Source organism: Lipotes vexillifer, unplaced genomic scaffold (assembly GCF_000442215.2).
Source record: "Lipotes vexillifer unplaced genomic scaffold, Lipotes_vexillifer_v1.1 scaffold684, whole genome shotgun sequence".
NCBI lineage: Eukaryota > Metazoa > Chordata > Mammalia > Artiodactyla > Lipotidae > Lipotes > Lipotes vexillifer.
The window spans coordinates 619,784-645,614 of record NW_006797362.1 but is presented as its reverse complement, the minus strand read 5'-3'; the positions used below and the strand labels follow the sequence as shown (position 1 = coordinate 645,614).

The 25,831-nt window shown below is 34.6% G+C and overlaps 1 protein-coding gene across 2 annotated transcripts in view; it reads right to left on the bottom strand.

The window, feature by feature from the left end:
* The window catches only part of PCNX1 (pecanex 1), a 171,595-nt gene that overhangs the window by 33,608 nt on the left and 112,156 nt on the right, over positions 1–25,831 (bottom strand). For both annotated transcript variants that reach the window (XM_007469296.1, XM_007469295.1), the window contains 11 exons: positions 23,865–23,956; positions 17,028–17,137; positions 16,515–16,620; positions 14,748–14,840; positions 11,857–12,007; positions 9,839–9,980; positions 8,987–9,164; positions 6,312–6,420; positions 5,364–5,493; positions 2,301–2,359; positions 338–553 (listed from right to left, as the gene is read on the bottom strand). In XM_007469296.1, coding sequence (XP_007469358.1) covers positions 338–553; positions 2,301–2,359; positions 5,364–5,493; positions 6,312–6,420; positions 8,987–9,164; positions 9,839–9,980; positions 11,857–12,007; positions 14,748–14,840; positions 16,515–16,620; positions 17,028–17,137; positions 23,865–23,956 — 1,386 coding nt within the window. The remainder of the gene's footprint in view (positions 1–337; positions 554–2,300; positions 2,360–5,363; positions 5,494–6,311; positions 6,421–8,986; positions 9,165–9,838; positions 9,981–11,856; positions 12,008–14,747; positions 14,841–16,514; positions 16,621–17,027; positions 17,138–23,864; positions 23,957–25,831) is intronic.

Here is a 25,831-nt window from a genome sequence, read left to right as displayed (position 1 = left end):
CAAAAAAAAAAAAAAAAAAAAAAAAAAAAAAAAAAAAAGACTAGCAAGAGGGCAAGCACAGAACAACAGAAATTCACTATTACCAGGAAAAAAACAAGTCTATTATACACTATTGATACTACCTTTACATACAGAGCATACTGCAAAAATGATTCTTCTCTGAATGTGAAATTTGGAAAATTTGGAAAAGAACTAATAACTACTCTTTAGCAGCTTTTCTCATTCCAGAATTCCAAATACTAAAGACCTACTTTTATAACTTTTGATTTGAGATGTAGACACATAAAACTTAGATGTCACAGGAGTACGTTATAGAAATGAAAGGTGAATGTCTTACCTCTGAATTCAAGTCCCCGCAGTTGGAAGGTAACCAGCCCATTGCCTATCTCTATAAGGTGTACTAACGCATTGAGGTAGTCAGAGGCAAGAATGAAACAGTCCCCTGTACTGTAGTTTCCCCACCGTCCTAGGTGCAAATCACCACAAAGACTGTGTTGTAGGGATCTGGTTAAATGTTCATAAAAGATGGAATTCAGATTGTTGTCATCTGATCCTATAAGAAGGGATTAAAAAAATGTTAACTTTACCTTAAGTACCCTTTATAACAACAAACAAGATTGTTAAAAGTATTAAAACTAATTTCCAGTTAGGATTGTATCTATAGTTCTTTGACAAGGAAGATAATATACCCTTAGAAGGGTACCCTGTACCCTTATAATACAGATACCCTTAGGATTTCTATATAAAAATGAAATATAGGATAATGGGGAAAAAAATTTCAAATTAGAGTTAGATGTAACGTAACCTCTCTGAGTCTCTGGTCCCCAACCATAAAATGTGGGAACTGGATTAGGTGAAATCTAAGGTCTTTTCCACCTCTTTAACAGTCATGATCAAAATTTTCTATCACTGTTCAACTAATTATGCCTTATAATTAAAACCATGCAAAGGAAATGAAAAACATAAAAGAAATTCAAAACTAGAACAAAAAGACATACTGGTAAAGGAAGTGGGTTAAGTAATACAAGATTTGAACAAATGAGATAGTCCAAAACAAAGAGAAGTTGGTCAAAAAAACTCTGTATACTGAGATGCCTAATATTAGCTAAACAGAAATAAACTGTATACACAGAAACAGCAGTTAAGAACCACCTACAAATTTTAGTCATCCTTTAAGAAAAAAAATTAGGATAAAACATCACCCAATAAATTAGAAAACCATCTTTAGAAGTAACCCAGCCAAAGCAATAATCTGTAAATGGGTGCCCAAAGCACAGAACTGAAGAATGGCAAAACATACTAAACTTAATAATTACTTTAAACTCAGCCTAACTAAATAATAAAATAAAAGGGAAACCCTAGGCTCAAGCTTCAATAAAATAGTTGTTATCTAATGCTGTCTGCCCATTACGGAAGTGTGCATATTAATTCAGGACATGGTCTTTGTGATATGCATCATCAGCATCATAATTCCAAGCCCCCTACAAGGACATGCCAGAGCTGAGATGGCTGTTATATCTACCAGAACATGATAATGACAGTCATTAATATCAAATAACTAGTCCTCCTTAATCAAATTTATAATTATAAGTCAATCTGATTACTATAATTTAGTTTCTCAGGCAGAGCATTTGAAGTAATCTGCGAGTTAAATGAATACAAATCTTCCAGTGTATTGGGAGTCATATTTCTTTAGTAAATTAATACACTGATATTCTGGTTGATACATTAATCTTTTATGGGTGGGGCAGTGAGATTCACCCTCTCTGTGCCAGATTACTAATAGGTAGGCCGACAAAAAGATGTTTCCCAAAGGACAAAACTAAGAACCAAACTTTAGATAATGGTAACACGAAGCCTTATCTTGAGTGGCTATTTGGGTCCTCTAGATGACAGCTCTGTATGTAATAAACTTAATGAAATTAACACTTATCTAACCATTTGGCGAAGCAGGGAAGCAAACATAATAATAAGTTCAGACTGAATACTCTTCAATACACCTCATCAGTTTTACTTTTACTGTGCTCTACTTTTTTAACCTATGTAAGAACAATCTTTCAGTGGAATTTCTTATTCTTATCAGCATTCTTAAAATGCATTTTATAAAAGATGGGTATATAAATTTTAGATATTCTAACTCACGTATACTTTGCTAAAGTAAAACAAAATAAAGTGAAGGATATTTAGTTTTTCAGAAATGCCCTTTGGATTCCATAGAGGATTCCCAATAAGTCGGGAGTGAAATATGTATATAATGAATTCCTTAGACTTGCTTCTTTATTCACAAATAGGGCTATTACCTGGATTTCTATCAAGCTGGGAAGCCAATCTGGTATTTGAATGATCCACTCGTTTTGTGCTAAAAAAGGCAAAATGAAACATCTTTAGTAAGCTTTTTTATATTAAAAAAGTCTAACAATTAAAAGGGAGAAAACTATACAATAAATAAGAAATAAATATTATCGCTTTATAAAAATAAGAAAAATCTATGCATAACATATTAATAAAGCTCTTTGATACAACAATTTTAGGGGTAAGGATTTATTTTTTACTCTTCCACCTCCATTATACATAAAGACAAGTTTTTTCTTAACTGATGTTTCACTGAACAGTGTATAGAAAGACACTGAGTTTAATGTAAAAAAATTTTTGATCAGGATGAAAAAATGTATACTGTATACAGTTCCTAAAAATATACAGTGCATGAAACATTCCTTATAAGGGGAAGGTTATTAATGTCCAGAGGTACAGTGTTCTTTAGAACAGTGGTTCCCAAAATGTGGTCCACAGAACCTGAAGCAGGACACTTCAGATCTTTCAGGGAGTTTTCCAAATCAAAACTATTTTCATAATAGTACTGAACTGTTATTCATTTTTTTTCACTGTGTTGACAACTGCATTGATGGTGCAAAAGCAACGGTGGGTAAGACTGCCAGTGCTTTAACATCAATCAAGGCAGTGGCACCAAACTGTACTATTTTTCACTGCTACCCATGCACAAGAAAAAACAATAAATAAAAATTCAAGTTTCCCTTAAAAATGTCCTTAACGAAACAATAAAAATAATAATTTTGTTAAATTGCAGCCCCTCAGTACAGGTCTTTTTAATATTGTGTGTGGCAAAATACACATAAAGCACTTCTGCTGCATTCTGAAGTAGGACGACTGTCTGGAGGGAAAGCATTTGTGCAACTGCTTGAATTGTAAGTAGCAGTAGCTGCTTTTTTTCCCACGGAACACCATTTTCACTTGAATAAACTATGACTATTCAGACTTGAGTATTTGACAGACATTTCTCAAGTGAAGAAAGTAAGTCTGACATTTCAAGAAAAATAACTGATAAAGATACCTGTTGCCAATAATAAAAATTCAAGTTTTCAAGCAAAAATTAGAATTTCAGAAAACTTGCATCTACCACCATGTGCTTGATAGCTTCCCAATACTTCAACACTATTTTGAGATTGGTGGTGATATGAATACATATATTTTTTAATATTGTACCGTGAAATGGGTCAAAATTTGCAAGATCTACATTACTCACTGAGCCAGTATTTTCCAAACTATAAAGATGTATCAATATAAGTGTATGCACTTATACATTGAGTATAAGTGTATGCACTTATGCACAAACTATAAGACATATCAGTGAATTTTGATGTAATACAGTTCCAAAAATTCACTGATATGGCTTTAGATTCCACATTGCCACTAATCTTTAAGAAACTACCACTTGTCAAATGATCCAAGAATACCCACAATTGTCTAAAAAGGCTATTAAAATACTTCTTTCTTTTCAAACTGTATGTCTGTGTGAGGCCAGATTTAGTTTATATACTTCAACCAGAACAACACAATGCTACAAGAGACTGAATGCAGAAGCAGATAAGAGAATTCAGCTGTCTTTTATTAAGTCAGACATGAAAGAGATTTACAAAACTATAAAAACAATGACATTCTTCAGATTTTTTTGGTGGAATGGTAAATAGTTATTCTTCATTAGAAAAATGTTATTTATATGAACATGTAATAGGTTTATTGTTATTTTTATATTAATTCATTTATGAGTTTTGACTTATAATACAATAAATATTGTACAATATTTATTATAGTAAATAACTATGTAGTAGATAAAACCCCTATCAACAAAAACTCTTTGGAGACATCAATAATTTTTAAGATTGTATGTAAAGGGGTTCTGAGATCAAAAAGTTTAAGAACTGCTGACAAAGATGTTATTCTGGGGCTTCCCTGGCGGCACAGTGGTTGAGAGTCTGCCTGCCCATGCAAGGGACACGGGTTCGTGCCCCGGTCCGGGAAGATCCTACATGCCGCAGAGAGGCTGGGCCCGTGAGCCATGGCCACTGAGCCTGCACGTCCGGAGCCTGTGCTCCGCAACGGGAGAGGCCACAACAGTGAGAGGCCCGCGTACCGCAAAAAAAAACAAAAAAAACAAAAAAAAAAGATGTTATTCTGGACTAAATTTAAGTTGGTCCAGAAGAAAAAAAGGGTATAAATAACACTGAAATTCACCAAAAAGAGAAATACTATGTGTGATTTTAGGTAAAAGACCAGAGCAAAAGTTTCACATCCATAACCCAGTTCATTGTTAAAAAGATTACCATTTTCACCTATTATATGTACCTATGTGTGAAAGTGTAGAGAAAGGCAGTTGTGGAGCTGGCCAGTAGAATTATAAATTAGTACAAGCTCTTTCTGAATCAACATGTTAATACATTTATAAGCCTTTAAAATGTTTAAGCTCCATGATTCAGTAATTCCCCTTTAGAAATTTTCTTAAATTAAAAAAAAAAGAAAAAAAAATTTGGAGATTACATACAAGGATAGTTACTAGGCATCATATTAAACAGCTAACCTAAGGAATTAAGCTTAAATGAAGAAAATACTTTATGTACAAAGATGGTTATTTAAAAACCTATCCTCATGAAAAACTACAAATAACCTATAAAAAGTTTAGCTCTAAAAATAGCTACTTCTTAGAAAACTATGAGATAACTAATTATGACTGTTATAATGATGTAACAGTGTATAGCATAAAGTTTCAAAGTATTATTAATGTGGGACAATTCTAAGAAATAACATTAAAAGAAAAAAGACAGAAAAATGAATATATTTAACTAGGACTATGTTTTAAAAATCTTATAAATAGAAAAAAAGGTGGAGAAAATAGAGTATCCTCTGACTCTTCCAATTTTATATAATTTTGAAACTTTAAGAATATTTATAAAATTTTAAATATTTCAATAGAAAAAATGTTAACCATGAATAATTTATAACAATGCTGTCAATAGTTTTTCCTAGTAAAAAAGATAAAAACTGGTTTTCAAGTGTTGTTCTTTACTCACTTATAGTCTCTCTCCCAGAATTTCACAGGTCGAACATATGAAGTGATGAATATTGCACTTCCCAGAAAGGGGTTCAGTGGAGTAGAAAAGAAGGCTGATACGGCAGCCTGAACAAACAACATGGCTGAATCTATGGGAAAACTGGTTAAGGACCTTAACATTCATCTGACTGTGCACGCGCGTTCACGCACCTGTGCGCACGGCACACACACACACACACACACACCTCACAAACACATTGCAATTACAGCAATTAGAAAAATGAGGTTCATCAGAGGAATACAGAAGAAGGTGTCACTGGACAGTATAAGGGGTAGAAGCAGAAAGACACAGACAGGAAAGTACAGCCTGGCATGATGCTCTGAAGGGAGCCAAATAAATATTTGCTAACATGTGTCTGGTAAAATTCCATGTATCACTCTTGGGTAGAGATGGTTTTAATTTTCCAGAAGATAAAAACTAAAATTTAAAGATACAAAAGTCTGCATATCAACATCTACAAGGTCACTAACCTTTATGTTTACTTAGAAAGTACCTTTAAGAAAGGATGACAACAGAAAATTTTGACTGTAAGTTTAATTATAATCATATCAATATGGAAAATGTTTTGAATGCTCATTCATTTATAAATATTTCTAAACACATTTTGTATATATTGAAAATTCCTGGACTTTAATACTCACATATATAAACATGAAATTTTTAATCAGCATTACTTAATTATAAAACCTTAATACTTTTCTCATGTTCAGATGATCTGTGGGCCACAGAAGTTAATACAAATTAAACAATCAAAATTGGTATAGGTGTGGGCTCAAAAGTGTGAATTTTTGATAATTTATCATATAGTAACCTATATTCTATGCCTGTGAAAGGTTATGCCTACAAACCAACATTCTCATCAAGGATATGACTGCCCTTTCTTATAAACTTTTATTAGAAGGATACGGGGCACTGCAAAGGGCTGAGCGAAAGCATGGAAAGCAGAACCCCATGTAATCTGCCATGGAGCAATGTAAGTGTATACAAACTGCAACTTATAAAGGAGTTCCCAAAGCTGTAGGAGGAAAACAAAAACAATCAGTAAAAAGCTTACCATCAGATTTTTAAATTAGAAAATGAAAAACTTCTAAAATGATTTTCTTCCTAATAGGGAAATAGCATGGAAATTATTTACCATTTGCATCAAAGGAAAAGAAATACCACTGCCAAAACACTGAATGTGTTTTTAAGTAAAGACAGTTAACTGACTTACGGATTTGTGTTTTATCAGTTTAAAAATTCTATGCTGTCTACTGGTTCTATTACTACTAACAAGCAAAACCAAAAAAAAAAAGAAATCTAGATGTCTGTAAAGCTTAAGCAATAAATATATATTTTTTATTCTGGCATTTCCCTCAAATTTTAGTGCTTTGGAAAATGAGTAAGTTTTAAATGCAATATCAAAAGGAATCTGAAAGCAGCCAGGAAGGGGATAAAGTTGTAATTCAGTTGTCACTGTCTGTTTCCTAAGAATTTACTAGTGTGTATTAGGCATCTGTTCATAATCAGAATTGTTATTGCCAATGGAAGCATAATATACATTTTAATCTTATTTCAATTAGGATCTGCTTTGTTGTTCAACATTTCTTCAACACTGAAACAGAACTATTGTGCCCAAGATTGCCTCTGCATGCTAGGCAATGCAAGGCCCCATTCTCAGAACAGATCACAGAATCTTAAAAGCAAGAGGTTCTGACTAATTCAGTGCCATGATTCAGGCACCAAACACCTCACATTTAAATTTTTTAGCTGATTTACAAATGAACTTGTTTAATTTCCAATTTAAAAAAGAAATCACAACTTTAACCAATCAGAAAATGCAGATGAATCCCTGCACTCTTTGCCATGACTCAAAATTACGCTGGCAACCCGTGGTACTAATGGGATCAGGATGACAGGAAGTAAAAGCATCATGTATACTGTCAGATGCCATTGCAACTGCTTAAAAACAGTGACTCAGAACACTCTTCTGTTTCTAAATGGTAAACAGACTGTACTCAAATTTTGACCGTAATATTAAAGAAAAATGATATGTAATTACATGTTTAAGTGGTTAGTGGGTGAAAATATTTTTGTATACATTCAGAGCAATTTTTTCTTGAAATATTATTAAGGTGGTGGTACACCTTACAATGATATCTTAAAATAAATATATCTAAAGAAATCCCTTGAATATTACTTGCTTATTATCACTGTTAAGTTCTATGAAGTAACCATATAAAATGCAAACTCCTTGCGGGCAGAGCTTTGTTTTGTTAACTAACGTAGCCTAAGCATCTAGAATAGTTCTGGAACGTGGTACACTCTCAAAAACAATTTGCTTAACAAATGAAAGTATTAAGAAAATCCAAACTAATGCGAGTTAAGTGTAGTGACTATTTCAAGGACTGTTTAGTTTATATTTTACTGCAACTTTCACTTTTTTCCAACCGGTATAAGATTCAATACAATTTCCAATCTAAATATTAAATTTGTGAGAAATCGCATGCTTTTTTTATACAGACAATTCTCTGATTAACTTTCTGGCTCCCTCCTTTGATTAATCATGCTCACTAGAAGAGGAAATAAATGATAAAAATGCATACAAATTAGTGATTGAACAAATATAATATTGTGATATTGAGAAGCTATTTAGCATAACATTTAGTACAATATTTAGAAACTATTTCTAAAAGCTTGTTCAGATTAACGGTTTTCATTTTTACTGTCCCCATCCTAGGCCAGACCTCTATCACATCTAAATTACTGTCACAATCTCTTAAGCTGTTCTCCATACCTTTAGGTTCTCTCTTCCCCAATTCATCCCAAATGTGGCTGACCAGGCTAACTTTCCTAAAACTGGGATTTCATTGTGTTTTGTAGCTGCTCATATGCTTCAGCTCTCTGTCACCTATCAAATGGGATAATATATGTCAAAGTCCTTTGTATGTGGTCAGTGTTAACATGAAATCTAAACTATTTAATTTCAAATAATCTGACTACACAACCTATTTCACTTAGAAAGGCAGTGTGGCTCAGCAAGAAGATTCTTGGAGGCAGAAGATGCAGGCTTTACCATCTCGTTTGTAAAAGGACTACAGGCAACTATCACATGAGTGATAACAAATTTTAGGAGCATTCTGTAAACTTCAGTATATTCTGCAAATAAACTAGCATCTCACTGCTCCCACATGGCCTCACTGCCCTCAGTCTCCACCATCTTCATTCAGTATCAGGTTATTTCCTCCCTCCATCTATGAAGCAGCCTACAGTTCGGTTCAATTATTACCATGTTTGTTTCTAAAATTATTCAAAACCACACCCCCTTTTGGAAGAACCCATATATTTATATACTTATTAGAGTTCCTCTAACATATAATTTAATCTTACCTTCCTAGCCACAGCAAGAAATATATCTTCTATGGATGACAGTGACTGGCATTGTTTAGGGATTCTAATCCTAAATAACTCGTTGACTGAAGAAAGATACTACTTAAAAGATAATGAAGCAAATGAAAAGCAAGCGTAATCCTCACTAAATGGCATATTACTTAGGGAGACACTTTTTACAGATAAGGATGTTTCCTTCAGTGATAAATTACCTTGTTGAAGAGTATGGACATGAAGAAGAGATCCAACAGCATGGTCTCTGAAAAAGCTTCATAGTCAATTTTGAAAAAGAGCACAGTAAAGATGACTGTGACATACTGATATGTAGGGCTGCTGAAAGAGGACCGTAGCAGCTTCAGACCAGCAATGGTTATCATTAAAGCACCTAATCTACAGTATAAAGAAAGCACATTCATCAACTGATGACTGAAAATGTTAATCTACAAACTTCAGAAAAATCACCGTTTCATTTACTAAACTTAGAATATATGTATCAAATTTAAACTTCTAAATATTCCTTTTTAAGCATATGTTTCATAATTCTTATCCTTTATATAAATAATCATGTTTAAAAAATAAGTAACACTATTGCAATTCTGACATTCGGTTCTCCAGTTTCTCAGTACTTCTACTGCTTAAACATTAACAGCGTTTAGCACATAAAAAACATATTAATGCTTACCCAACAACATGTACCTAGTGTAGTGGGTAGGCCTACAGGATGATTGTATAGGCAAGTGAACACCTAAATGGTCTGATTCACACAGTACACAAAAATAATCATCTCCAAAACTTACCATCTAATATTACAATTAACCTTATTTAATAAATGTCATCTCATAAAATGTTAGTTTACAATGAGATGTCTGGAGTAGTAATATGCCAAGAGCAGAAACAGATGTTCAGAAAAGGGAAGTCAAAGACAAAATTTCACTTGAATTTTTCACACAGTACTTTGCACCAAAGAGACACTCAATGATTACTTGTTACTAGATCAGTAACTTAAGACATTGCTATGACAGACCCCAAGAGTCAAACTTAGATAAGAGGAGTACTGTACTTACTCTGTATCCAGTTTTTTTGGACTAGCAATTGTCTCTGCACTGCTACTAAGTTCATTGAGAACAATCAATGGATAGATGATATTCTTCTCCACAAAAAGAAGCCACACATGAAGTTTCTCAAACCACATCACAGTAGCTGCGTCTAACAAGGCAATATTAAGTCAAGAAAACCATGTCATCTAATGCATAAAATAGTCTGGTAATGTGATAAGAAAGGAAAATCTTACCACTCAAATTCAGCTGTACTATAAATAATGTAAGTAATCCAGTATGTCAATCAATAGTCAATTTTATGAATTCTGAGACACATCCAACTTTCCAACTTAGATGTTAAATTTAGATGAACTGAATTTCATTTTAAACTTTTATTCTTGAAATCTCAGTTTTTAACCATAACTTTTTCTTATTTATGCCTATAACTTTTGGAGAAAAGATTAGTGAAGATTATTAGACTGCCCCTTTCCCCAAAAAGAAATAAATGATCTATTAAATTATCTGTTTTTAAAATCCTTACATACACATACATCTTATAAGATATACATCTCAGAACAGATATGAAAGTATGTGTTTTGGATTCACACACTTCATAAGTGTCATTTTCACTGCCAGTAATGTTTTCCCAATACTTTAATATTTAATGTCATTGGGGAAAGTGTCTAGGATAAGCTGAAAGATTTAAAATAAGGTCCTCAAGCTATCTGAAAATAATGTCAACCACCTCTAGGAAGTTCTCTAATGAATCAGATTTTTCTTTATAGCTACTACAGTCAACTTTGCTAATGCCTAATACTCTCAATAAGTGAAAAATGTTATGTTGATTCAAAATTTATAAAAATTTAGACTAAATGTTTTGTTAAGATAAAAAACAACATGATCAATGATTTACTTTAATGAAAACTGTTCTTCAAAACAAACTAGATACACCTGCTAACATCTATATATGAAAGCAATTAATCATTAACTATCAAAAATACATCATTCTGAGTTATTTTCCTTATGGTAAGAATAGGCCAGTACAGATTTTTATAGTTTTATGTCATTTTACTACAATCTACACATTAATATTTAATTATCTCTCCAGGATCAAAATAGTGATCAAGATTATAGTACCACGATGACTTAAGCAATTCTGCTAAAAGGCCCAGGAAATATGCTTTGATACTGCAAAGTCAAGTTTGGTGTAGAAATCTTTCAAGAGCTTCAGAGTTCTCTAAAGAAGTTAATTCATCTCCAAACAGTTGAGAAATTGACTCTCTATAGTAACTCATTAACTAAAGAAAAGTCTGAGGAAAAAACATTGGCTTGTTTAATCACTGGTATATAATAATGATGACACAGGTATTAACTTTTATTATATCCCTAAAATGAGGAAGTATATTATAGGTCATGGAACCAATGAACCAGACTGATTACTTTTAACAGAAAAGTCTGGGTTTAAAGTGACAAGTAAAAAGCTTGCCAAATGGATTGGCCTTCTACCTCTTTGTAGTCATTTTATACTTTATCCCAAATCTGAATGAATAATAGCAATTACAAATGTTTTTCACCTCTTTTCTCTTTATCAACTCTTTATAACCCTCTCTGGTAGGACATAGTGTCACTGGTGGAAACAGGAACGAAGACCTTTCTATTCCCTTTATGCTTTGAGTTAAAAATATATCAAATAGAAGTCTTAAAGAGGATTGAGATGCCTGCATATTGCAAGGAAGACTGAGGGTAAAGGTAGGGACTGGAAAGAGAAGTCATAGACATACACTGAAGGATTAATCAATGAGACATCTGTGAAGAACAACTTAGAGGAGGAAAGAGCAAGGTTTATTCTGTGGTAAGTTGGCATTTTAGCACTGACATTTATACTTCAACTGAAATGAAAGCAAAAGGTCTGATTCATTAGTGTCAAACCTAAGAAACACAAGCTGAAGTGTTACTTGATGATACTTACTTGACAGTCACCTGTCAACAAAGTAAAAGAAAAAAATCCATAGTACTGAAAGGAAAAGTGTTAATGAAATACTTACTTCGAACTTCATACTGATTATACTCCACCGTCTTGAGCAGAGGATGAGAGAAGCAGTGCCACGGTAGCTGCTTCGTAACTTGAGGCAGTACGTAATGGGTTACAAAACCCACGAAGCCGACAAGAGCATACAACACATACTTGAGCGCAGGCTAAAAGAAGGATCAAGTTGAGGACATTAAAAGTGATTTTGAGACCCAAAGGAGAACTTCTGACTTGTCAGTTCAATTTTAGTCAACTATAGAATCTAAGAACTAAACATTTGTCTGCAGTTAACATTTCTATATTATGTAATTTTCTGATTAAATCAGCCATAAAAGTTAGTGACTGTTCACGTATTACAGATATTTTAAAATGTGTTAACTACTTTCCTTGGTGTCTCACACTGTCAACGTAATTAGAGTGTGGCCTGAGGTATACTGCTTGCTTCCCTAAGAATGTTCTATGTGACTTGCAGAGCAATGTATTCAATTGTTTTAGCTAGTAGAGATAAAGGACATGAGCTAAATAAAACTGTTAAGTTTGAGTGAAGAGCAAAATAGAATGAGAAAAAAGTTCTTTTTTTGTGGCTTCACATGGTTTGGAAGAGAGTTCTTATGTATGACTAAATTCACAAAACCAAGTACCATCACTTCAAGTATTCAAATTAAGTGTCATACGTTTAGAAACTAAAGAGGTTTCCATCGGACCCCTGAAGACCCACTGGACCTCACTCAGCTTGTGAGGTACTCAGGAGTTAATGGTTCAAATTGGAAGAGAAGAAAACAGGCAAAAATGTTAAAATTAAATAATATAACCATTGCTTCTGGCCAAATGGAATAATAAAGATTTACTCTATTCCATGTGAACCAAAATAGAATAAAATATATGAACCAATGGTTTGCAATATACTAGACATAAGGAAATAATCAGTAAACATTGAGAGAAAGAAAACAGATGAGGCAAGTGTCAGGACTGCCCCAGCTTACTGCCCTTAGATACTTTCCAAGTTTCAGTGAAGGGCGGGGAATCCACATGAAGCCTGGTACCTCCTGAGTTGAGGAGATAGAACTAAAAGCCTGGAGACAGCAAAGCAGCTAGAGCTCACCAGAGCAGACAGTGTTCCAAAGAGAAAACTGCATGGAGAGAGAACTTAGAAGATCTGCGGAGTCTCCCTCGAATATTCAGGGGAATCAGCACATGTGTGTGGGAGGGAACTACATATGCAAAGGGAAGGAACCTCGCCAAGGGATTAGAGAGAAGAGTATCCAGCACTCACACAGGGCTAGGAATAGTCCCTGTTCTCACAAGCCAGGTTGGAAAAACTCAACATTCACAGGGCACTGGTCAGAGTATTCCAAAGCATGTTGCCTCAGTAGGGGGAATATTAGCCCTAAACTAAACAGCCCTAGTCTCAATTAAGCAATCTTAAAAGTTAGATCTGAGGGGATCAAACTGTTAACAAGTAACTTAATAGTGCCAAAAAACAAAGTTCAAGAATATTTCTAGGAATACAAAAATATCCAATACACAAAAGGCAAACCTTATAATGCTTGACATCCAATCAAAAATTACCATGCATGCAAAGAATCAGGAAACTATGACCCATGGGGAAAAAAAATCAATTAATCAAAACCAACCCATAAGTGACACAGAAATTAGAATTATGAGACAAGAACATTAAGAGAGTTAGAAGTGAATTCCATTTGTTCAAAAAAGTGAATAGAGGCATGAGAGATATAAAAAAAAGACCTAAAATCCAACTTCTAAAGATGAAACTTGTTAGTTCTGAGACAAAAAATACACTGGATGGGATTAACTTCAGATTACATATTACAGAAGAAAAGATTAGTGAGCTTAACAACAAAGCAATAGCAAAAGAAAGCATTCAAAATTAAACATGCGGTGGGCGGGGGAGAATTTAAAATGAACAAAGCATCAGTGAACTGTGGGACAAATTCAAGAGGCCAAATATACATGTAACTGGAGTCCATGAGTGGGGGTGGGTGGAGGGACAGCAAAAGGAAAAGGGAAAAAACATTTACAGTAATAATGACCAAAATTTTCTATATCTGATGAAAACTAGACCACAGATGCAATGTACCCCAGACCCAAAAACATGAAGAAAATTACGTGGAGGTGCATCATAATCAAGTTGACACCATGTAGAAATACAGGTCTGCACAAGAGAATGAAGAGACCTGAGGAGGGTAACCGCGTGGCCTGCAGATGCGCAGCACTGTACTGCAGGACCAAACATCGCCCACACCCGGGCCTGATTTAGAGGACGACGTTCTGGACTTCCAGTTGTAGTGGAATGAGACTTTGAGGGGTTTAGAAGGATGTGAATCATGGAAGCCAGAGGGCATATGGTGTCAGTCCAGCACGGTTCCTGGTGTTTATGCCTGCTTGTATTCCCCTCCCACAGTGCAGCAGGGTTGCCCTGTATGACCAATGGATACGGAAGAAGTGGTGGTATCTATGCCACATCCAACATCAGTCATAAAAGACTGGGCCTTCGGTCTTGGGCTTTCTCTCTCTAGGATCGCTGGCTCTGGGGGAAACAGGCTGCCATTTTGTGAGGATATTCAGGCAGCCCCTGGTGAGGACCACATGGAGAAGAACTAAGCTCTCTGGCCAACAGTCAGCAAGGAAGTGAGGCCTGCTAACAGCCTCAGCTGATTGCAGCCACATACGACTGCAGCATCATAACACATGCTGAGCTGGGATCATCTGGCTAAGCCACTCCCAGAGTCACGACCCATGAGAAACCATGAGAAAATAAGTATTTGTTGTTAAAACCAAACAAAAAGTCATATATTTCGGCATTATGGACCAACACTACAATCAAATCAGAAGTGAATCCAAACAAAGTTATTTTCCCCGAGTGAAAAGAATAAAATGATTCCTTACCTGCAATACTGTGAACACTGTGCTTACATGAATAGCAAAATACAGCACACCAATTACAATGCACACTACTAGGTCAGACTGTAAACGCTCGCTCTGTGGAACAAAACAGAATTATCTAACATTACACAAAAATTTAAACAAAATCTTTCCTCCCAAGTGGCCAAGCTTAAGAAATAAATTTTCATTGATCCTATTCTGTAGCACTTCTAGGTTATTTCTTACACATAATAATTAACTACAGTGAGTCTTATTTTCTTCCTCTGTCTCCTCATGTTTTCGTTTGATACTGCAATGCCAAGGAAATTAAGCTAAGCTTAACTAGCTCCACACACAGTAAACATATCATAACAAAGTCTTTTAGAATGAAGATTTTCCCCCCACTGGTCTGTAAGCTTTACATACGGGAAAAAGAAATGAGATATTCAAGTTCTTTTATAGGGTATATCCTTTTGGATAACAAAGTTATATTTTCATTGGCCTTCTGAAATGTTGAAACTGCATGCATATGTCCTGTTTTACTTATTGAATCTTGTTTTTTTTTTATTATTATTATTTATTTATTTTTGTCTGCATTGGCTCTTCATTGCTGCGCGCAGGCTTTCTCTAGTTGCGGGGAGCAGGGACTATCCTTTGTTGCGAGTGCGTGGGCTTCTCATTGCGGTGGCTTCTCTTGTTGCAGAGCACGGGCTCTAGGCACACGGGCTCGCGGGCTCTAGAGCGCGGGCTCAGTAGTTGTGGCGCACGGGCTTAGTTGTTCCGCGGCATGTGGGATCTTCCCGGACCAGGGCTCAAACCCATGTTCCCTGCATTGGCAGGTGGATGCTTAACCACTGCGCTACCAGAAAAGTCCTTACTTACTGAATTTTGGTTCTTTTAGTGGTTGCAGTGAAAACCAGAAACCTCTTGATATCTTTGGTCATCAACTGACCCACAGATTTATGCTTTTAAGCTAATACATTCAGAAATATCCTATTATACTTAACATGAAATGTCCTTTGCTAACATGAAAACTAAAGTCAGAAAAAACTGTTTAAATTATATCTTGAGGCAGTTTTGTATTTTTCTAAAGTTTTCTGAAGAATATATGAACAGCTCAAGTTCAGTGAAGGTAAATATTAGTCTAATTCAAGACCTATATAAATTCAGTCTTTCATAAGTGGAAATATGTAAAATAACTTAGGAAAAAAATGTTTTATGTTTTGTTCCATATGGCAGATATGAATCTGTAGAATTCATTTTTTAAGTAATAACTGAAAGAATGCAGGTAACATTAAAATTTTTTAAATTACTACATCTGCTTGAGTATATGAAATTAGTACAGGTTATTGTTCTCTCCTTCAACCTGGAAAATAAACATACACACACACTTACCCTTGAAAAATAAAACACACTAAAAGACCAGCAGATGACTTATAAAGACACAGTTTTTATCAACAAAAATAACAACAAAATAAATCTAATTTATGCTACTATTCACCTGTCAAATCCTAGTTTAAATTCAATAGGATTAAGAATTCTATAAACAATGAAATCACTTAATCTCACCTTATCTAAAAATAAATATTTAGCATACTGTTCTACATTGAAACAAACTTTGAGGAATGAGCATTTCTTACATGTTAAAATTTGAAATAAAAACCACCAACCATGTACAACTATATACGTATTTTTCCCGTTACTAAAATTGTGTTACCTCCAAAAGTGTTCATTATATAACACTATATAAAATTTAAGTCTTTTAGGTGATTTTAAAAAGCTAAAACTTACAACAGAATTTCTAAGTTTTTCAGGCAGTGGATCTTTTACTTCAGACAACGGGTCTTCCGGATTTTTCTCTTCTGTTTTTGGAAAAATCTTGGATTGCACCAAAGAGCTTTACATTAAAAAAAGACAGAAAATAATTTAAAAATATATTTATAACCTAAAAACCAGTACTTCAAATGGCAAATAAAGTTTATGATAGAAAATGAAGTGATCCAAGTATATTTACTCATTAAGCAAATGACAAATTCTAAAAAGTTTAAGATGCCATAAATAAGCATACAATAAGAATATTTTTATGAAAAATATAGTTTTAAATCTTAGGAGAGAAAAAGCTAACAAATACTTTCAGCCAATGGTAATCAGAATGATCCAAAGTTAATATATTTTGAAATCAAATACAGATAAGTCAATAGCACTTTGACAAGGTATTGGAAAAACAGATTTTGGAAGTTAAATTTGAAAGAAATGCCAACTTATTTAAATTTCTTTAATTCAATAACAAGTAATCTCACTTACAAAAGTACAGATGGATCACTGCTTTGTCGGCTGAGATGATAGGATACTGCCACTAATAAACCACAAAATATGGAGAAAAGCACTGGAATATGCTGCCCATCCCAAGAATCCTGTTGGGGAAAAAAAGTGTGACAGAACAATATGCTTCTAATTCACAATGTATCACATAATCCTTTTATGTCAGTATTTTGGAGAAAGATAATTTAATTAAACAAAACCTTTTCACATGTTATTAATTGCATTTTATTCCACATAAACTTAGATTTATTACTTTCTGATGAACTAGAATCTAACTGCTAGATCATCGTCAGATTTCTTTTGGTACTAAAGCTCTATTATACACTAGGAATAACACATTTGTTTCTGATACATGCTGCTGTCAATTTCTTTCATATTTTAAGTGGTATTAAGTTTACAGTAAACTACATTCTTTTTTTTTTTTTTTTTTTTTTTTTTGCGGTATGCGGGCCTCTGGTGGCCTCTCCCATTGCGGAGCACAGGCTCCGGACGTGCAGGCTCAGCGGCCACGGCTCATGGGCCCAGCTGCTCTGCGGCATGTGGGATCTTCCCGGACTGGGACACGAACCCGTGTCCCCTGCATCGGCAGGCGGACTCTCAACCACTGCGCCACCAGGGAAGCCCCGTTCTTGTTTTTGAAAAACAAAATAACTTGGTGTAGCAAACTTCTGTTACATATAATAATGGAGTAGGAAAAGGCAATACATGATACAACACTTCAGGCAAAACAAACTGTTGACATTTGGTATGCTACTTTCTGGATGCCTCTGCTCATATAAAATGCCATTATGTCCTCCAGAGCACTGAATAGGCATCAGTGTTTCTTGAGTGAATAAACTGTATATTCCCAGAAATAAATAATACAAAGCTAGCTTCTAAGGCCAACCAAACATGTGGATGTGGATATGCCATGTCTGCTTTGCTCACTGCAGTATCTCTGGAGTCGACTAACACGGTACTTGGTACAGGGTAGATAACACTGCTATAAGGAATAGTTAATAGTACTTAAGTATGGCCTGTGAGGTAAGCGCCTTTGTCTTTCTCTGGGGATTCAAGAGGAGAGAATGGCGGAGTGGGTGATCAAATGGTAGTTTATTATACAACCTGCTTTTTTTTCTCATTTAGTAATAGTCTTAGAAATTGCTCCACATCACAACAGAGACCTTTTTTTTAAATGGCTACATCAAAATGTTATCATCATCACTGTATTACGTGTATCGTACTATGTACCGAGCCCCATTCTCAGAGCTTGTAAGTACTTCCTAAATTCTTACAATTATCCTTGGAGATATGTACTATTACTCCCCAATTTATAGATGAGGAAACTAATATACAGATGGTTTAAGTAATTTGTCCAGTTAAGTGGTGGAGCCAGGAACTGAACTTCCTTATATGTTTGAATTTACTGAGAAGAAAGTTAAACGATATGTGAAGAGTTTGAGAATGAAAGAGAGGTAAATACATAAGAAAACAAAGTAAAGGAGAAAACGAAATTTATGTAGGAATAGCATTTGCACAGTGATAGTAAGGTAAACATACCGGGTGTATGAGGGAGACAAGGAAGGCTACGTCTAGTTGAAATGTGTGGGGGGGGGGGGGGAGGTGAAAGAAAGTTAAGCCTACAATTCCATGACGTGCAGTCCATGGATAATGCCTAAACCTCGACAAAATACAAGAAGTGTAAGTTAGTTGCTTAGAGATACGGAAGGAAATATCAAAAGACTCAGCTCAAAGAATTGAAAGTGGTTAACTCTGAGGAAGAAATAACGAGGTAGGGGATTGCTGTCCCTGGCACTAAGTCTTGTAGAAATATTTGACTCTTTAAAAGATAACTATGTGCAACTCTGGTAAAAATGAAAACTGAAAAAAAAGATGTGCAGTACAACCACTCTGGAAAACTGGCAATTCAGTTTTAGTTATCTACCCAAGAAACATGAAAACATATATCCACAAAAAAAGACCTGCACAAGAACGTTCATAGCAGCCTTATTCATAATAGCCCTAAATTAGAAACAACCCAGATGTTCATCTCTAAGACAGTAGATAAACTGTGACATATTCATACAATGGAAATAAGGAGGATTTAAAACTAAATGGGATACTTCTCTGCAACAAAAAGGAACAAACTACTGATACACATAATGTAGATGAATATCAAAAACATTATATGAACACAACACATCAGTTACAAAAGAGTAAATATGGCATGGTTCCATTTATACGAAGCTCAAGAACCGCAAACCTATAATAAAATAAAAGCGGCTGGGGCAGAGCGACTCGGAAGGAACAAGAGGGAACTTTCTGATGGTGATGAAACTATTTTGTATCTTGCTAGGGGTGTATATTACACAGGTATATGCATTTGTCACAACTTATCAAAGTGTGTACTTAAGATAGGTGGAATTCACTGTGTATAAATTTTGCCTCAAAACAAGTATCTGAAAATAAACCAAAAGATGCTTGCATTTATTTAACAAATGCTTGACACTACTTTTTATTGCTCTCAGGCAAAAAAAAATCCTTAAATTGGTCTCAAATGACTTATTTTATTTACATTAATAATTTAGAATAATATGCAATAAAATGATTAAAGATGGATTTGTTCTACACACTGTATTGGGTCTGAACGTTTTCACTTCATTACATAATGGCCCAAATTCTGGCAATCTCTTAAAAATATGTAAGCATCTAGAAAGTATATACATAAAAAACAGGAGGTACTAAAGCTGTCTTAGAGGAATAATGTTAACTTTTAATAAGCTTTAAAGTTCAAGGAAAAACAAAACGTAAACAAAACAAAAAAGCAGAAATCAGAAATAACAGATGTAAAAGTCTACATTAGTGAATAGATAAAAAAATTAAACCATTCCTAAAGGCATGCAATAATGTTCCCCAATGAGCCTAACTGTCCAGAAGTAACTTCTATTGCCAATTTCTTGTGTATTCTTCCATAAATGCTCTATGTATATACAAGCCATCAGGTGTGCTTTTTTTAAAAAAAGGCACAAAGGAAACATCTATTTTTTGGCATATTGCCTTCCTTTATATTAAAACACAAACACACACACACACACACACACACACACACACAGGAATATTATTCAACCTTAAAAAAGGAAATTTTGTCACCTGCAACAACATGGATAAAACTGGAGGGCATTATGCTAAGTAAAATAAGCCAGACAGAGAATGACAAATACTGCACATTATCACTCATATGTGGGGGGAAAAAGTCAAACTCATAAAAACAGAGAATAGAAAAGTGGTTGTCAGGGACTGGGAGGTGGGGGAAACAGGGAAAGGTTGGTAAAAGGGTACAAACTTTCAGTTATAAGATAAAGTTTAGGTACGGCATGGGCAAATAGGTAAAGAGGGTCAAAAGGCACAAACTTCCAGTTTTGTTTAATATTTATTTATTTATTTATTTGGCTGTGTCGGGTCTTAGTTGCAGCATGCGGGATCTTTTTTTAATTGTGGCATGTGAACTCTTAGTTGCGGCATGTGGGATCTAGTTCACTGACCAGGAATCGAACCTGGGCTCCCTGCATTTGGGAGCGTGGAGTCTTACCCACGGGACCACCAGGGAAGTCCCAAACTTCCGGTTTTAAGATAAGTAAGTTCTGGGGAGGTAACGTACAGCACAGTGACTACAGTTAATAATAATGTATGCATATTTCAAAGGTGTTAAGAGAACAGATCTTAAAAGTTCTCAACGCAAGAAAAAATATTTGTAACTATGTATGGTGACAGCTGTTAATTGGATTTATTGTGGTGCTTGTTTTGCAATATATACAAATCTTGAATCATTAGCTGAAACTAATATAATGTATATGTCAATTATACCTCAATAAAAATTAAAACAATAAACTTAGAATTTTTTTTTAAAAGATGAATAAGTTCTGAGGAGCTAATATGTAACACAGTGACTATAGTTGATAACACTGAACTGTAGAACTGAAATTTGCTAAGAGTACAATTTAAATGTGCTCACCAAAAAAAAAGGTAAATATGTGAGGTGATAAATGTGTTAACTTGTCAGGAGGAATCCTTTCACAATGTATCCGTATATCAAATCATCATACTGTACACTTTAAATATCTTACATTTTTGTCAATTACATTTCAATACAGCTTGATAAAAAAGAAACAAATTGTATGTCTTGGAAATCATTCCACATTTGCAGATAAAAAATCTATTTTGGGACTTCCCTGGTGGTCCAGTGGCTAAGACTCTGACTAGTCTAGGACTGAACTAGGAGTTCACATGCTGCAATTAAAAGATCCTGCATGCCACAATGAAGATCCTACATGCGGCAATGAAGATCCCGTGTGCCACAACTAAGACCTGGTGCAGCCAAATAAATAAATAAATAAATAGGAATAGATAGATAAATAAATAATTTTAAAGTCTGTTTTTATTCTTTTTCGTGGCTGTATAGTATTCCAGTGTAAGGCTATACCATATTTGATTTAAACAGTCACAAACAACAAATACTAGGTCGTTTACAGTTTTTGCTGTTACAACACTGCTATGATGAAATCTCTGCACATAGTCTTTGCTCATTTATATAAGTACATCTGCACATTTATTCTATTACAATGGGGAATGCCTAAAACTAAAACAGTCTAATGTAAATGCCATGGCCAAGAAAGAAGGAAAAAAAAACATGCCTGTCTTAGGACACATCCCTGCCTGTCTTAAGACACAAGGTTCTAGTTGGCAGTTTTACAATTGCTGCTCTTCTGCTACATAATTATAGTTAAATAGGCCTTTAGAAAATTAGAAAACTTACTGCATTGTTAACTTCTATGACTACAACTTCCAAATAATGCCCCACTTTCCAAAACATGTTCTCCAAACATAGATCTAAAACTTTTATACCAGGATGGTTTATAGGTAGTGTAGCTGGGAGAAGCTTGGATTTGGATCTCATTACCTCCAGTTCCTTCCTGGGCTTAATGTCATCAAGTATCTCCCTCTCTGATCAATTTTCCATCTCCCATTTTAAATGCAATCAAGGCTCAGATCTTTTTTAAAAAACAAAACCCAGAAAACAATCCTCATCATGTGCACAGGTTTCCCGACTATACTCTAGAGAGAGTAGAATACGTTTCCTTAATATCTATTCAGACCTAAACTTATATTAATCTAGCTTCCTCAGCCAAAACACCAAAAAAGCTGTTTTGTTAAAGTCACCAATATCCTATTAACTGCCAAATTCAACAAATTCTTTTTCACACTGTATTGCTTCTGAAGTTTCCTTTGTTGGATTCTGTTCCATCTACTGCTTAAATATTGGCATTTCCCAGGGTTCTATCTGCAGCCTGCCAACCCAGGCTAGCAGTCTTTTTCTTATACTTTAATTTGTTGATGATTTCTAAATCTTTTCATCATTACTGCAAATAACTACCCACTATGTATCTCTGGATACCCCATTAATGCCAACAAATAAAAGTGTCTAAATGTAAACAATCACCTTCCCCAGTAAACTCAAAGATTTCCAATCATGTGCATTAATATCACTATCTAACCAGATGTTCAAGCCAGCCCCTACCCAGAAGTCATCCTGGATCCTACTCTTGCTCTTTTCATCCACAGAGTTCCCAAATATATTCACTGAATCCAATTTTCATTAAGTCCCTGATACTTCCTGCTTATATTTCAGTCTCCTTCACACTGGGGACCAGGTAATCTTTCTAAAATGCAACACTGATCATTTCCTTGCCTTACCTCGAATATTTGGTGGTCTTCCATCTCCACCCAATACGTTCAGGATAAAAGATATTTCATAATCCAGCCGTTGCTTACCTTTCCAGCCTTACTGTAGGCCATCTTTCCTCATGTACCCAAATTTCCAGCAATTCCAAATTATTTGCTGTTTCCTGTACATAACACACTTTCTTTACAACTCCATGGCTCTTCATCCCTTGTTTCAACTAGCTATTTCCTATTGTTCTTCAAATTTTGGTTAAAAAACCACCCCCTAGGAAAATCATCTTTAATCCCTTTAGGCTGAATAGGGTAATATCTTAATTTGTATACCTGTAACACTCTGTTTTCATAGCCTTCATCACCCTCTATTAAGAGCATCGACTGACTTGTTAATCACAGTTAACATATAGGCAAATTAAAAGCAGAACTAGGCACACAGTAAGCACAGTAAATTCTACTGAGTAAGTGAAGCAAGGAAGGATGCTATGAGTCACTTTTCATAGCCCTTTCAACCCTATCATTCTCTGATTATCTTGTATTAATCATAAAAAAATAAAATACCAGGAGCTGAGAGTTGTTTATGAGAAATCTACAATTTTTACAGTTATAATTTGGTGACAATTGTTTTAAAATGGAACTAATAAGGCTCATCCAGATTCTTCTAAACCAATAATGACATTAAATTTCAGTGCGTTAATTTTTACTAGACTGTATTTTAAATTGCAGTCCTTGAACAACTTCTCCTAAGTTTTAAAAAATCTTGATGTGAAGAGTAGTTACATATATTCTTAAGTAGAAACCTAAAATTAATTTCATATTCTGTTATTACTATGCCCACCTCTATCCCAGACCAGCCTAGTTTTTACTAATCTGTTTCTAATATTAACCTATGATTACTACATGGAAAAGGATTTTCCTTTAGTAATGATTAACTATGAAATTGCTTTCAAATTCAAACTAAATGAGAATAAGAATAATGTTCAACATAGGAAGACCATGAAAATTAATGCTGAAGAGATACCAGGAAAAAAATCATTAGTTAATTTAAAACAATCTTCATATAGAAAAGTAGCCTTAAAGACACAACATACTACATGTATTGCTCACCTTTAAGGCGCCGTAACACAATCCATATAGTAAGGCTACTGCCACAATGCTACAGATGAAACTGTAAAGTGCTGCAAGCAGGCTTGTAGTGGCTAGACAGGAAAGGGAAAATGAAATCAACATGTATAAACACTTATGGAGAAAACATACTTTAAAAGGTCACTGGAAAGTATTTAAAATGGTATGCTATTAACTATAATTAAATATCTACTTGTTTGATTTATAAAAATTCAGTTTCTTCATCCTGTCCTTTCAAAAAATTTTGAGGACTTTCCTGGTGGCACAGTGGTTAAGATTCCGCCTGCCAATGCAGCAGATACGGGTTCGAGCCTTGGTTTGGGAAGACCCCACATGCCACGGAGCAACTAAGCCCGTGTGCCACAACTACTAAGCCTGCGCTCTAGAGCCCGCGAGCCACAACTACTGAGCCCATGTGCCACAACTACTGAAGCCCATGTGCCTAGAGCCCATGCTCCACAACGAGAAGCCACCGCAATGAGAAGCACGCGCACCACAACGAAAAGTAGCCCCCGCTCACCGCAACTAGAGAAAGCCCGCGCGCAGCAACGAAGACCAGCGCAGCCAAAAATAAAATAAATAAATTTATATAAAAAAAATTGAAACGACAAAGGTTTACTATCAACAATTTCTGATACAAGGTAAAATATATTCCCCTTGGAAGTAATAAACATTTACCTACAGCAGAAAAAAACTGTACCTATATTATGCTTCAAGAATATATCTTATTATTTATAAAAGTATGGGAAAATGAAGCTTGCAGAGCCTGAAAAGAAGCTAGAAATGTATTATGTAGACTGTCTATATAAACAGAACTTGTGTTACCCACAGAAATAAATGTATATTTCCATGTGTTAATCAATTCTCACCAAAGAGTAATGATCTAACTGCTAACAATGACAAAAAATAGATCTAATGGGATTACTAATAATAAGAAATAGAGGATGGCTAAGATAACAGACTTTAATAGTAATTTTATATGGCGACCATAAGAGAACTCTACAAGAAAAATTTTTCTTTAGGAGATATTAAAAACCTAACACCTTGCACAAGTTTGTAAATTATGACGAAGCCCACTATTATAGATTACCTACACTAAACCTTCTGCATAGTATTTAGATTAATATAGCACCTATAATAGTCCCCTAAATACTGAAATTGTTTTCTACCCATTAAGCTATGCTGAAGCCCAGCCCAGCCTTAATTCACACTCCTTCAAATTTTCAAAACAATAAAAATGCTCTAGATACATAGTGACATAGAAGAAGCTTAGCTTCTATTTAAAATTTAAACCATAATATCAACATTTTATCAGTAGAGATAATTTCAATGCATATACTTGGAAGATGTGGGCTGCAAATGTGAAGTATAAATAGAAATAAACTGTAAAGTTCAGTCATTTCTTTCCCTTTCATATTTTTTTCTATAGTTGTACACTCATCTTTCAATAAGATGTTAGATGGTTAAACTTTATAAATAAGGGTATATTTTAACCATGGTGGCTGCCCAAAGTGTTATTTTTAAGTTCTGCAAAACATTATTCCAGGGTAATTTTGGTATAGTCTTACTTATTTTGAAAATAAAATGTACATGTAACAGGGAATACATTTCTAAGTATATCAATTCATATCCACATATCGTACTCTAAAAACAGAGATATTTCTAAAAATCTTATTCAGTAAAATGCTTTTACTAAAAGCATTCTGGTTTTGCTGTTCCCATTCTAAAGATAAAACAAAGCTCTAAAACCAAATATATAGAATATCAAATGCATACACTAGTTCAAAAGCTAAATATAATGCCATGTATCAGAGCTCAATCTATTCGATCTTTTATAAATATTTCGTTAAGTCTATTCAGGTTCCACGTAAACTCACTATAACTTTTACTTTAAGATGACAGTATTTTAACACTTACAAATCAACTCCATTATCCCTGGATCTTTCCCT